The sequence below is a fragment of the Zootoca vivipara genome, chromosome 8, assembly GCF_965207765.1.
Source record: "Zootoca vivipara chromosome 8, rZooViv2.hap1.1, whole genome shotgun sequence".
In the NCBI taxonomy this organism is placed as follows: Eukaryota; Metazoa; Chordata; class Lepidosauria; order Squamata; family Lacertidae; genus Zootoca; species Zootoca vivipara.
This window is the reverse complement of record NC_142591.1, coordinates 72,674,808-72,688,673: the sequence shown is the minus strand read 5'-3', so window position 1 is coordinate 72,688,673 and position 13,866 is coordinate 72,674,808. Positions and strand designations below refer to the sequence as shown.

Genomic DNA, 13,866 nt, shown 5'->3' with positions numbered 1-13,866 from the left:
CGGGAGCTCACCTGTCAAGAGAAGTTCCTTCACTGACATCACCCCATTGCGGGGATTCAAACTGCCAACCTTCTGATTGGCAAGCCCAAGAGGCTCAGTGGTTTAGACCACAGTGCCACCCACGTCCCATATCTGGAGGCCACCATCTTGACAACCCCTAATCTAGTTAAAACACTTTCCCTAAGGGTGGTCATGGTGATCTGGGAATGAAGCACATTGACCTAGTTCATATATTGACAGTACGGGGCCGTATCTTTTTTAAAAACAAAATTTTATTGGTTTTGAAACAAATACAACAACCATTAAACACTTATCTAGCAGTACAACTAATAGTGTTTGTTTTACCCCTTGCCTCTAGACAAACACTTAACACAGTCAACGTTCAGACATAACGTAACCTCTCCATTGAGAATATTGAGTGGTTGGTATAAGGAGGTCTTGATTTTGGTCATTAACATAAAAGAAAGGGGTCTACGTTTCTTGGAATGTGTCTCTATTTATTATTATTATTATGTCTTTAATGGCCCTCCTGTGTCTGGTGAGATGCTCAGATATCGCTGTATCCCAGATATTATTTTCCCATATGTTCAGGGGTATTTCATTCTGGTTCTTCCATTGCTGGGCTATCGTTAATCGTGCCACAGTCAGTAAGAAGCCTACTAGTTCATCGTGGGAGAGGGTGGAGCCTAAGCCTGTGTCCAAAGATCATAGGGTTAAGGCAGGATTTGGAGAAAGTGGTTGGCCTATAATTGGGCCATAACTGAGGGGCCATATCTGTCAGGTCATACGGCCTCCGTAGGGGTTGCTTGTCTAGTCAAGCCAGCTTCCTACGACTGAGAAGAGGGGGGAAATGGGAAAGGAACTGAACCTTTCTGATTTTGGAAGACTATAGGGCACCCACACTGAGGGTACTGGAACCCCAAAATAAGAATAACAGCTACAGGGCATTGATGCTAAAATCTCACAACTATTTTAAAGACGGAGGGAAAGAGTCACCCAAGGTGACGGCTCGCTGTTAACTTGGTAAAAGAGATCTCCCCAGCAGGGTAAGGTTGCTAACCGATCCTGTTCTGGAAAAGTCTCTGATTTTGCAAACTCTCAGAAGTGTGGGAAGCACAGCCTGTCCAGTCGGAAGTGGGACAGAGAGACAGCAGCACAAACGAGCAGCCTGTATAATTCAATTTCCAATTACTGCTCTCACGGCTGCTGCTGTTGCCTGACAGTGTGGACTGTGTGCTTCAAATGAGAGCCAAATGCACTATGCGCTGATCTATAAAACCTAAACTGATTGTGCCGTAAACGGATCATCTGGAAAGGCCCCCAGAAGTGCCTTAATGTTCTCGGGTTGCAATGTTTTCTACACTGTCTGATTTGTTTCAACGTTGTATTACAGATCCCTTCTACAATCAGGTCTATCCATCAGGATAAAATCCTAGCACTTAGACAGCAGACACAGTTCTTGTGGGAGGCTTATTTTTCTTCGGTTGAGAAGATTGTATTGACCACGCTAGAGGTGAGTAATTGTTCTCAGATATTAGTTGAGGCGTTGGCGGTCTCAATGCTCGGGCTTTGTCTGACCTTGGCTCTAGGGGGGGGGGTGTTGCTCGGGAGGGGGGTTGTGCGCACATGTGAGGAATGGGACAGAGGAAAGACCTTCACCGTCTCTATAACTTTTCTCCCCTGAGGAAATAACGTTTCTTTGTTACTGGGCCTGGTGTAAGAAAAAATGACACCATGACAAATGAGAAGCCATTCCACTTCCAGGGAAAAGTTGCCTCGCACAGGCTAGAGGATTCTTGGGGGCTTTGCGGTTGGTAAATCAGTATTCTTGTCATGCCTGGTGAATGAGGTCTTTTAGGGAACCTTCCTGGATAAATCGCTTTTCTGAAGAAGTAGAATTGCAAAGCCCTCTCTTCTAATGGCAGGCTTTTGTGCCCCCAAGACATTTTGATGGCCTTTTGCCTGGGGTGGCGTGGGGTGAGGAGCTTAGTAGGACATAGAGTAGATTCAAGAGGAAGATGACAGAAAACTAACAAGGAACTCTGATGGGAAACAAAACGAGCCGGCCGCATTTTCAAAAGGATTTTTGGAGAACTGTGGGTGCATGTTACAAACCCTCACATGCACACATTTCTCTCTCTCTGGGACTGTTAAGATGTGATGTTAAAAGTATGATTTAGTATTATCAACACTAGCAATTTCAATTTCTGTTACTCCGCACCTGATGGAGATTAGGATGTTATTATCCTGGTTTGCCACAAACCATGGTTTGCTGTTTTGTCCAAACCCTGCTAACCATGGATTGCAGAAGCCCCCATCGAACTACGGTTTGAGGCCCTGTTTTTCCAGGCAAGTTGGGTTTGGCAGGCTCAGATATAATGACAAAGTCTAGGTTGCTGCAAACCCAAAATGGAAACACTTGGTCTGCACATGCAAGGCAAGGAAGGAGTGCGTGTAAGCCCAAGGCCGCTCGCTCATAACATCAAACCGTGGTTAATGCTGATCAGATTCCCTCATCAACTATGATTTGCAACCACAGTTCAAACCATGTTTTTGAGTGCTGGTCTATGAGGGAACCATGGTTGGCACACCTTAACTTTTAATGGTGGTTAGCACTGTTCTGAGGGGGGGGGGAAGTGCAGACTTTCCCTCTGTTTCTAAACCATGGTTTGCAAGGGGCTGTCATTATATCTGCATTTGGCCTTTCTCTAGTGCCCACACACACCTACCCTTAAGTCTTATTCAGTTATGCTAACTCAGTTGCAGCCAACATGGTTCTCTCCAGATGTTGATGGACTCCAACTCCCATCAGCCTCTGCCAGCATGGCCAGTGAGCAGGGATGGTGGGTGTTGTAGTCCAGTAACCTCTGGGGGGCACCCCACTGGCTACCCGTGAACTAGATGAAATGTGAAGCCTATCTAATGCAACAGGCTTTCCTTTGGTGAGAAGTTCCCATGTTCACCTATATTGGATTTGGCCCCCTCCTTGAATGAGAGCTGACTTGAATTCACAGAAGTGTGTGTATGCCCGATAAAAGTGGGATTGTGGCAAGCCTACACACTAATGTTAGAAACAGAGGAAAAAACATCTTCTTAGATTTAATTTTCAGCAGGGATTTCTTTAATGCCATTATCTTTTACAAGGCAAAATCCAAAGATGGTATTTAGCAACATGTGTGCACCAATTTTCCCAGTGCTTTTTATTGTTAATGGAGGAGCTGTAAATTTGTTCCCCTTTTGTCCTTTTCCTGTATCCTTTCTTACAGGTTCCCCCCCCCCGGTCTGTTTCAGCTCTGCAGACGGTTAAGTGTTGTTTTCATGGCCAGAAATAGCCATCTGTTAAATTTGGTAAAGCCCTTTCAGGTCAGGACCTTGGCCCACAAAATAACGGGATCTGTAAGCAGCGCAAGCACATCTAAACAAAGGCATTGGATGCCTGCTTCAAAAACTGAACCTGGCTGAGTTGCAGGGAGTAGAAGCATTGTCCTGAATCTCAACAGTGAAACAGTATTGTGTATGATCAGTGTAGTTTAACTAGAGAAATGCCCTTTCTGCACTGTCACAGGAAAGCCAAACTTGGTATTTCAGCTGCAGTTTTATTGGTTGTTTCTTTTGAACGGGCAACAGCAAGAATGATAGAGACCGGAAAATGAAAATATCGTAGAGTTGGAAGGGACCCCGAGGGTCAACTAATCCAACCCCTGCAACGCAGGAATATAAAATTACAATATAAAACAGCAGCATACCAAGAATCCCCCATCCCACCACACGTTTAAAAAGGCATGGGATGTCAATCAGCGAAAGGCCTGGTTTAAGAGGAACGTTTTCGCCTTACACCTAAAAGTGAATAATGAAGGTGCCAGGCGAGTCTCCCTGGGGAGAGCATTCTACAAATGAGGAGCCACCACAGAAAAGGCCGTTCTTGTGTTGCCGCTCTCTGGACCTCACATGAAGCAGGCACAGAAAGAAGGGCATCATAGGATGAACACAGAGTCTGGGATGCTTCATAGGGAGAGAAGCGGTCCTTGAGGTATTGCAGTCCTAGGCCATTTAAGGCTTTATAGGTCAAATCCAGCACTTTGAATTGAGGCTGCAAACTAATTGGCAGCCAGTACAGTTGGGTCACTTAGCAACTCAGTATTTTCTACACTAGGAGTGGGGTCTACAGATGTTGTTGGACTCCAATTCCCATCAGCCACAGGCCAGCATGGTCAAGGATGATGGGTTCTGGAGTCCAACAACATTTGGAGGGTGACAGGTTCTCTACAGTGACTAGCAGTTTTCCAGAGTTTCAGACTGTCCCAGTTTTGTCCCCTGGAGATGCCATGGACCAAGCCTAGATCATTCTCCTGCATTTGAAGTGTGTACTCTGTCACTGGTCCCCTCCTTGTGGAACTTCCTTCAGCAGGCAGGCCTTATTTTCATTAGACCTTCTGGAATATTCTTGTTTGTTTATTGTGGCATCGCTTAACATTGCCCATGCTGGCTGGAAGTGATGGGGGTTGTATGCACCATCTGTGGGGGCGATACCAAAGGTTGGGCCTTGCTTTTATAAAACAGGAGCTGATCTCAGCATCCTGCTTTTTTGCGCCCATGCAGAATCAGCTGCTTTCTTCCATGCTTGCACAGAATTGGAGCAGAACCGAATAAATGTTACTGCACCTCTGGTTTTTCCTTGGGCTGAAGCCACGGTGCTATCATGCAATTTGTGTTTCCGGCACCATATTTTTGTGTGTGTTTGCGTGGGGTGGGGGAGACGGGGAAGGAGGCGAAGGTAACAGTCATCGTTATTCCAGGAAGGTACCACCCTTTCTAAACCTACCACCAGACTAATTATCTTATGCAGGACATTGATGGCAAAATTGTAGCATGGATTCATCAGCCTCGCAAGCTGACATGCCATTTTAAAAAGTGAAAATATTTTGACTCCCGCTTGCAGCATCTAATAAGTTCGCTCTGTTGCCACGGTTTCTGCAGCGCCTAATGAGGTAGTTTGAATGCCATTATGCGAGGCTTCTAACCCGCAGGAATGCGCACGGGTCCGGCATCATCGAGGCTGCTTGGGAGAAAAGAGAAATAGATTAAACAGGAATGCTAAACAACCGGCCTCTTGCTGGCTTTCTGCAGAAAAGTGTGCTGATTGCTACCTTTGGCAAGCGACGCCACCTCTCCCGTTTCTCATTCGGACCTTCTTAAGAGTTGCTCCTTTCCCCCTTTCTTTTTCTCTTTTAACAGATTATTCAAGACAGAATATTTAAGCACATATCACGTAACAGCTTAATATGGAACAAGCACCCCGGAGGGTTATTTGTACTGCCACAGTATTCATCATATCTGGGAGATTTTCCTTACTATTATGCTAATCTAGGTAAGTGATTCTCTGTGGATGACCTTCCCTATCCGGAGGCTGGATCTCATTCCTACAGGGGGTACAGGCTTTTCACAAAACCTGGGTGCAGGGCCGTCTTAAGCATATGTGGCGCCGGGGTGCAAATATCTGCCCGGCGCCCGCCCCGCCCCCCCGGTTGCCCAGGCCCAGGCACGCAGGAGGGCGGAGCCGGCCGGCCACCTGCCTCAGCGTCTCGCTGGCTCGACTGCCCCCTGAACTCGTGCTGCGCAACCGCCCACAGCAGAAGAACCCTCTGCGGCGCTCTGACCAATGGGCAGTCTTTTCCCCGGACTCAACTCTCGGGTCCCAGACTCTCGGCCTGGCGCCCTTGAGAGCCCGGCGCCCGGGTGCCTTGCACCCCTAGCAACTATGGGTAAGACGGCCCTGCCTGGGTGCGCAAATCAGGAACCAGCCTTGTGGCACTCCCTCCCCCCCTCTTTCTAGAGGGAGTCTCCCCACATCCCCCAGTTCTTTCCCTTCTCAGCATTAACCCCTGCTAGCTTGCCCTCAAATTGGGCTTCTCAAGTGTTGCTGTCAAACACTTGGAGAACCTAATGGGGGTGTCTGAACTTTCAGTTGCAAGGAACACCTCAAGCACAATTTTAGCCAACCCTTACCTCTGGGGGTCATTCTCCCGCTTCCCCAAGCACTCCCCTCCCCCCAAAAAAACCCATTACCTTGCAAAAGAGGGAGGGGGTAACAAATGGCAAGGGGTCTTCCTTCCAAAGAGAAGACTGGTTCTTCTGTGGCATAGCAGGCCGTTGAGTCCCACTAGCTTCAAGGTCACTTCAAGCACATTTTAAGCTCTCGTCTCTTGAATTCTCCCAGCTCCCTGTGAAGCGATGCAAACCGTATTTCTTTTGTGAACTAGAAAGATCGGAAGGAAAGTTTTGAGGTGCTGCTACGAGCCGTTGTGATGAGAGAATCTGCTGTGCTTTTAAACTGTAGAGTTTCTATAAATGCCACATGTATTGCAAAGACTTGTTTAGTACCAGCAGAGGGAAATCAATCCAGAGGGAGGGAGGGAGGGAGGGAGGGAGGGAGGGAGGGAGGGAGGGAGGGAGGGAGGGAGGAAGGAAGGAAGGAAGGAAGGAAGGAAGGAAGGAAGGAAGGAAGGAAGGAAGGAAGGAAGGAAGGAAGGAAGGAAGGAAGGAAGGATATTGTCTATGTGTCTGACAGCCATGTTGCCAGCAAAGAGCCATGGTTGTGTCTGTATGCGGCCATTTCATTGCCAGTTCTGATGCGCAAATTCTGTGGAGTCTCCTATTGGCCTATTGGCCAGCAAGTGTGGCATCTTACATGCTACAGAAAGTGTGCTCTGCAGATATGATTATGGTGATTAGGATGGTTAAGATGTGCTCACTTCTCGCTCTGCTTGCATCAGCTGACACCTGTCTACCTATATAACGGACCCCTAATATTTCCACCTCTTGATCTTACTTCATTTCACCACAGGGTTGTTGTTCCCTATAACATCAGTGCCTTACACACACACACACACACACACACACACACACACACACACACACACGGGTGTGCTTGGAGCAGAATCTGGATCTCAAGGAAAGCAGTGGGAGAGAAGAGCCACACCAGCTCTTAGTGTGGCGGGGAGGTTGAGCCACACATCATAGCTGCCCATGCACAGGTCATGCAAGATGGGTGCTGGAAATCCTTCATGTTGAGGACCTGCTCCCCACATACCTGTAGAGAGTTTACGAAATCAATGGGCAAACTTTCTAAGCTTATGGAGTCCAATCTAATCGTAAGGACTTGCCTTGCAATGTAAGCTGCAGTTACGCACCTGTGTTAGCAAGAGAGGCTCATTCAAAAGAAGCCCTCCATGCATAAAAGCCAACAGGTGGCAGGTCAGCAAACTACGGTACTGAAAGGGCCTTTCCATTTATTATTTGTTCATAACTTCAGGCTTAATCATTAGCAGTTCAAAGCTGTGCACGTGAAAATTCAGCAATAAAATAATCCTAATCGTAAAACCCAACGGAACCCTGAACACTGCCTCCAAAGAAAGTCTTTGTCTTGTGCCTGAATTTCAGCAAGGAGGGTGCCTTTCTAATCTCAGTTGGGAGGGAGTTCCACAGGCTTGGAACATGTGGCTTCAATCTGGTCGTTACAAGACATGCCTCTGAGCCACCAGGGACCCCCAACAGAGACTCCTCTAAGGAGCCAAGCAAGGAGATAAGGGATTGGGGCCTTTTAACTGATAAGGGCCTTGTAAAATACAGGTTAAAATACAATTTACATTTAAAATTTTAAATGCAGCCTCATTTTTAAAAAGCCCCAAGTCAAAAACCATAAGGGAGGAAAATATAGGGGTCAGACTGAGTCCAGGCCAAAGGCCAGGCGGAACAGCTCCATGTTGCAGCCCGTGCGGAAAGATGTCAAATCCCGCAGAGCCCTAGTCTCCTGTGAGAGAGCGTTCCACCAAGTTGGGGCCAATACTGAAAAGGCCCTGGCCCTAGTTGAGCACATTCTAACCACCTTATGGCTCGGGATCTCCAATGTGTTGTTATTTGTGGACCTTAAGGTCCTCCGCAGGATAGAATTGCAATAGATAAAATTGATAAAAGCCCAGGGCAGGGAGTGAAGCAAATATCTCTTGATGCCTCCAGTCTCCCCATGCAAGGAGCGGGGAAGTCAACAAATTTCATTTTGTTTCAGATGACAGCAATTCTTTACTGCTCAGATTGTCGCCCTTTTCATAACAATATTGATTTGTCGCCCTTTGCTTAACAACATATATTTATATATATATTTACTGCTGGCTTCCTTTCCAGGCGTCAAGCCCCCATCCAAATTCACCGCCGTTATCCATGCAGTTACTCCTTTAGTTTCTCAGTCTCAACCTGTGCTGAAACTCCTGGTTGCTGTAGCCAAATCCCAGTACTGTGCCCAGGTAAGGAATTATACTTGGCCTCAAGGCGGTCAACCATTGAGCCGTGTCTCTGAGATTACTTCAAAATAAAGGGTGCCTCTTGCTTGATAGATGTCGATGTGCTTTTCTAATGCTGGGCTTTGGCAAATGCAGCAGAGTTTAAAGAGATGCAAATAGCTTTTCTTTCGGGTGAAGGTGGCACACTCTCCTGCACCGAGTCAGACAGCTGGTCCATCTCGCTCTGCCTGCCCCAGCCTGGAGGCCTCCAGAAGTTGCTGCACTGCAATTAGAGCATGAGACTCTTAATCTCAGGGTTGTGGGTTTGAGCCCCACATGGGGCAAAAGTTTCCTGCATTGCAGGGGGCCAGACTAGATACCCCCCGGGGTCCCTTCCCACTCTACAGTTCTATGATTCTAATTACCAGCTCCAGCCAGGAATGCCAGCTGTCAGAGGTGATGCCAGTTGTACTCCAGAATGTCTGAGGCTGATCTAGTCAATAACTAGTTGAATCCTGACAAGACAGAAGTACTGTTTGTGGGGGACAGGAGGCGGGCAAGTGTGGAGGACACCCTGGTCCCGAATGGGGTAACTGTGCCCCTGAAGGACCAGGTACGCAGTCTGGGAGTCATTTTGGACTCACAGCTGCCCATGGAGGCGCAGGTCAATTCTGTGTCTAGGGCAGCTGTCTACCAGCTCCATCTGGTACGCAGGCTGAGACCCTACCTGCCCACAGACTGTCTCACCAGAGTGGTGCATGCTCTAGTTATCTCCCGCTTGGACTACTGCAATGCGCTCTACGTGGGGCTGCCTTTGAAGGTGACCCGGAAACTACAATTAATCCAGAAGGCGACAGCTAGACTGGTGACTGGGAGCAGCCACCGAGACCACATAACACTGGTCTTGAAAGACCTACATTGGCTCCCAGTACGTTTCCAAGCACAATTCAAAGTGTTGGTGCTGACCTTTAAAGCCCTAAGCTGCCTCAGTCCAGTATACCTGAAGGAGCGTCTCCACCCCTATCGTTCTGCCCGTACACTGAGGTCCAGTGCTGAGGGCCTTCTGCCGGTTCCCTCGCTGCGAGAAGCCAAGTTACAGGGAACCAGACAGAGGGCCTTCTTGGTAATGGTGCCCGCCCTGTGGAATGCCCTCCCACCAGATGTCAAAGAGAAAAACAACTACCAGACTTTTAGAAGACACCTGAAGGCAGCTCTGTTTAAGGAAGCTTTTAATGCTTAATAGATTATTGTATTGTGTTGGAAGCTGCCCAGAGTGGCTGGAGAAACCCAGCCAGATGGGCGGGGTATTATTTTTATTACTGTGCTCTGGCTAGCAGCGACTTTCTGGGGACTCAGGCAAGTGTTTTTCTGGTAGCTGAGATCCTATGGAGTTGCGAGGGATTGCTCTGCTCCTGAGCTACTGTCTCTCCACCCTTACTGAAAGTTTTGATTCAGTGCGAACTGTACCAATATGGTTGGGCAGGAGGCCTCGTTGGAGAGTTGTGGCCAACAGCAAGTGTCCCACAAGACTTTTCTCCTCCCAAAGGTATGCTAGTTGGCTTTGCATCCTTGCCTAAGGTCCAGTCCCAGAGGATATATTTTAGTTTACTGCATCCTGAGACATTTATTGTCAGACTAGAGCGGCACAAAACTGCGTATCATACCAGCAGCGTTAAGGCGAGAAGAGCCTGCTCTTTATATAATGGAACATTTTGGCCTTTGGCCTCTGCCAAAGTGAGCTGTAAGGATCCTTCCAGATGTGGCACAATTGTCGTCCTGATGGCATCTGTCAAAGGTGTTGAGTTTCCCCTACCCCACCCCCCATTGTCATGTACTTTTCTCTCTGGAAAGGAATTGGATTGCACAATTTAATTTAATTTCTTGGGGGAGCTCAGAATTGGAACTGTGTGGAGTAACTAAGGAGGAGGCTTGAGCTTTGTCTTTGGGTTATGCAGGCATTTCGCTCAACAAATGATGAATTTTCCTTTTCAGATCATTGTCTTATGGAATTGCGATAAGCCCCTCCCTGCCAAGCACCGATGGCCTGCCACTGCTGTTCCTGTTATTGTCATTGAAGGGGAGAGCAAGGTCAGTGGCCATGCCAAGGTCTCAGTCATGGGGACTAAATAACATTCATTCATTCATTCATTCTTTGTTCATTCATTCATTCATTCTTTGTTCATTCATTCATTCATTATCTGTTCATTCATTCGTTAAATATATATATATCCTAACTATATCCTAAAAATCCTATATCCTAACTATATCCTCAAAATACGTCGGATTACAACAATATTGTCAGGGTCTGGATTGAGGAGGAATGGTGGAGACACCCCACCCCACCCTCGCTGCACTTCCCAGAGAAGAGGGAGGCAGTACAGATTTAGAACAGTGGTTTGCAGAAGGTCATAGTTCAGAGGATGAAGAGGGGAGGAGCTGGAAAGTATTAGGAGAGGAGGAGGAAGAAGAAGCAGCACCAGGGGAGAGACAGCCAACAGACTCAGTGTCTTTGGAAAGCATGCCAGACCCACCCACCCTCTCCAAGGTCCCAGCAAGCATTGAGAGTAGGAGAACAGAAAGCTCAGAGGCAGAAGGCACAGATCAGCTGGAGCAGGGATCACATTTGATAGGACAGACGGAGGGGGTGGGACTTTACTCAGAGCAATGCCATTATCCAAGAGAGACGGCAATTCTACATCTCTCTCTCTCTCTGACTATTGAATAAAAGACTTGGTAAGAACTCTTCTTGTTTATCTACTTCTTGGCTGCCCACCGTGAGAGGGATCAGATTCCCTGAAGCCTATAAAGACATGAAACCAAACAATAAAAACCAAAAAAGTTTTAAACAAGTTAAAAGCAAAAAAGAAATTAAAAACAAGCATCGGTAGACCACTGCAGGGGATGGACACTTAATTGCTTGTGTAGGCCTCGTGGAACAAAAAAATTTTCATTGAGCTTTGGTACAAAAGCTCCTGCTGAATTTCTAGTGGCAGGGTGTTCCACAGGGCAGTGGTGGTTTCCCCACTTTTTACCTAAGAAGCTGCCTCCTACCCAGTCCATCTAGCTCAGTAACATCCACACTGACCAGCAGTGGCCCTCCAGTGTTTCAGACAGGCGACATTTCTAGTCCTACCTGCGGAATCCAGGGATTGAACCTGGGACTGTGAGGACAAGGTGCTGGACGCAGTGGCCTTTGACCTGAGCTAGCAGGGCTCTGCTGACGTTCTCGCAACTCGAGGGCTTGCCAATAGGAAAGATGCCAACCCTTGGAAGCAGCCCTTTTGCAGGTAAACTAATCCAGGTTCCTGGGAATCTCTTTCCAAACAACCACGAAATAAGTTGGTGTGGTTATGTCTGGCTGAAAATAGCGGCTTGGTTTTGTGCTGCTGGTCCCTGCTCTGCACCAGAGAAAGGGCTGTGCAGTATATTTCCAAACTCGCCACATTATTATTATTATTATTATTATTATTATTATTATTATTATTATTATTATTATTATTTGCACAGCGCATTGGACCTTGGAGTCTTCTTTTCCATGCACACACAGAAACAGGTCCCCTGTAAATGCTAAACTGGAGGAAGGAGAAGAGTCTAATCTTGGTTTGACTGACATGGAATACAGCTTGGAAGGCTTGGGGTTTGGGTTCGGTTTTTATCAGCCAGCTGTCTAGAGCAGAACGAATTTTAACTCTGAAGTTTTCCAGGTGCTTTGCGGCTGTTTGAAATGTACGGGCCTTGGGCTTTACCGCCCCCCCGCCCCCAGTAGATTTGACAAGGGGAAAGTCAGTGCATGGCTAAGCTGCTAGCTAACTAGGTTCCTGACTCTAAATAGTGGCCACGTGAGCAGTACCAGGAGATTTGCTGCAGGGCTGAGATAGGAGGCTGCTGCTTGGAGATTGCCCACCTCTTCTGCCATTATCGTTTCCCCTTTTCCTATATCAGCGAGCCCAAGGGAACAAAATGCCCCCTCACATTCCAAAGCATGTGTAGGAACTTGCCTTGGAGGCATCTAGAGAGAACAAAAGAAATCTCGACGTGCGACCAACAGAGCGCTGTTCGCACGCTGGCAGATGGCTCTGCGCTCCAGAATGGATTCCCAAATTGGGGGGGGGGGAGGCGGGACAAAATGTCTGTGGACTTCAGAATCTACGATCTGAGCCAGGGGCAGGCAACATCTGGCTCCCCCTCCCCACCTGAGATGGTCTGGACTACAACTCCCATCATCCCTGACTGTTGGCCTTGCTGGCTGGGGCTGATGGGAGCTGGAATCCAACATTTGGTGGATGCAAGGTCGCCTGTCCTTGCTCTAAACCAGGCACCCCCAAACTTCGGCCCTCCAGATGTTTTGGACTACAGTTCCCATCTTCCCTGACCACTGGTCCTGTTAGCTAGGGATCATGTGAGTTGTAGGCCAAAAACATCTGGAGGGCCGCAGTTTGGGGATGCTTGCTCTAAACCAAGGTTTCTCAAACATGGGTCTCCGGCTGCTTTTGGACTACAACACCCATCATCCGTAGCTAGCAGGACCGGATGATGGGAATTGTAGTCTGAAAACAGCTGGAGACCCACTTTTGGGAAACCCTGCTCTAAACCAAATTTAGGGAAACCTTTTTAAGATCTGGGACTGACCCACCTCTAGTCCAAACATGCATTCGGGGGTCAGCTGCTCAGTTTGCCGGCATATATGCCTATGGGTCAGCTTGTGACCCGCCTTAAAAAGGTAACGGGACCCCTGACCATTAGGTCCAGTCGTGACCGACTCTGGGGTTGCACGCTCATCTCGCATTATTGGCCGAGGGAGCCGGCGTATAGCTTCCAGGTCATGTGGCCAGCATGACAAAGCCGCTTCTGGCAAACCAGAGCAGCACATGGAAACGCCGTTTACCTTCCTGCTATAGCGGTTCCTATTTATCTACTTGCATTTTGACATGCTTTCGAACTGCTAGGTTGGCAGGAGCTGGGACCAAGCAACGGGAGCTCACCCCGTCACAGGGATTCGAACCGCCGACCTTCTGATCAGCAAGCCCTAGGCTCAGTGGTTTAGCCCACAGCGCCACCTGGGTCCCTGTGACCCGCCTTAGGTTTGGTTGAAATCCCCACTTGAGTGACTTTCAGCCAGTCGCTGCCTCCTAGCCAACCTTGCAAGGGTAGCTGGGAGGATACAAGTGGGAAGGGCAACCATAGCCACTGCCTTCAGCTCTTTGTAGCAAATGCATCCATGTCTCTCTCTCTCTCTGCTTCTTCTTTTCATATAGCTACATAATGGATATGAAAATCAAAATAAAGCAACAACCTCCTGGCATGGGGATCTGCAGGGATTTTTACAGGGCCTGTACAATTCACCGGGTACCTCAAATTCTACCGCTTGCTAGTAACTTGCGTGTCTTGTTTTTGAACAAAAGCTGGGAATCAGGGGCTTGGGGTTCATGGAAGGGGGCAGCTGCCCCCCTTGTTCCCACCCCCCCTGCAGATACCTAACACACATGAGCATCACACATGACAAAAAGCGGGTGGAAGGGAGCAGCCGTGAGTCCCCCGCAGTGCTGCTGTTGCAAAACGAATTGGTGGATAATGTAGCAGCGGAAACAAG

The 13,866-nt window shown here is 48.1% G+C and overlaps 1 protein-coding gene across 1 annotated transcript in view; it reads left to right on the top strand.

Moving 5' to 3' along the window:
• Positions 1-13,866, top strand: part of EXT1 (exostosin glycosyltransferase 1) — a 260,361-nt gene that overhangs the window by 235,480 nt on the left and 11,015 nt on the right. The window contains exons 4-7 of the mRNA XM_035124490.3: positions 1,394-1,513; positions 5,236-5,368; positions 8,182-8,300; positions 10,269-10,364. Of these exons, the coding sequence (XP_034980381.1) occupies positions 1,394-1,513; positions 5,236-5,368; positions 8,182-8,300; positions 10,269-10,364 (468 nt within the window). The remainder of the gene's footprint in view (positions 1-1,393; positions 1,514-5,235; positions 5,369-8,181; positions 8,301-10,268; positions 10,365-13,866) is intronic.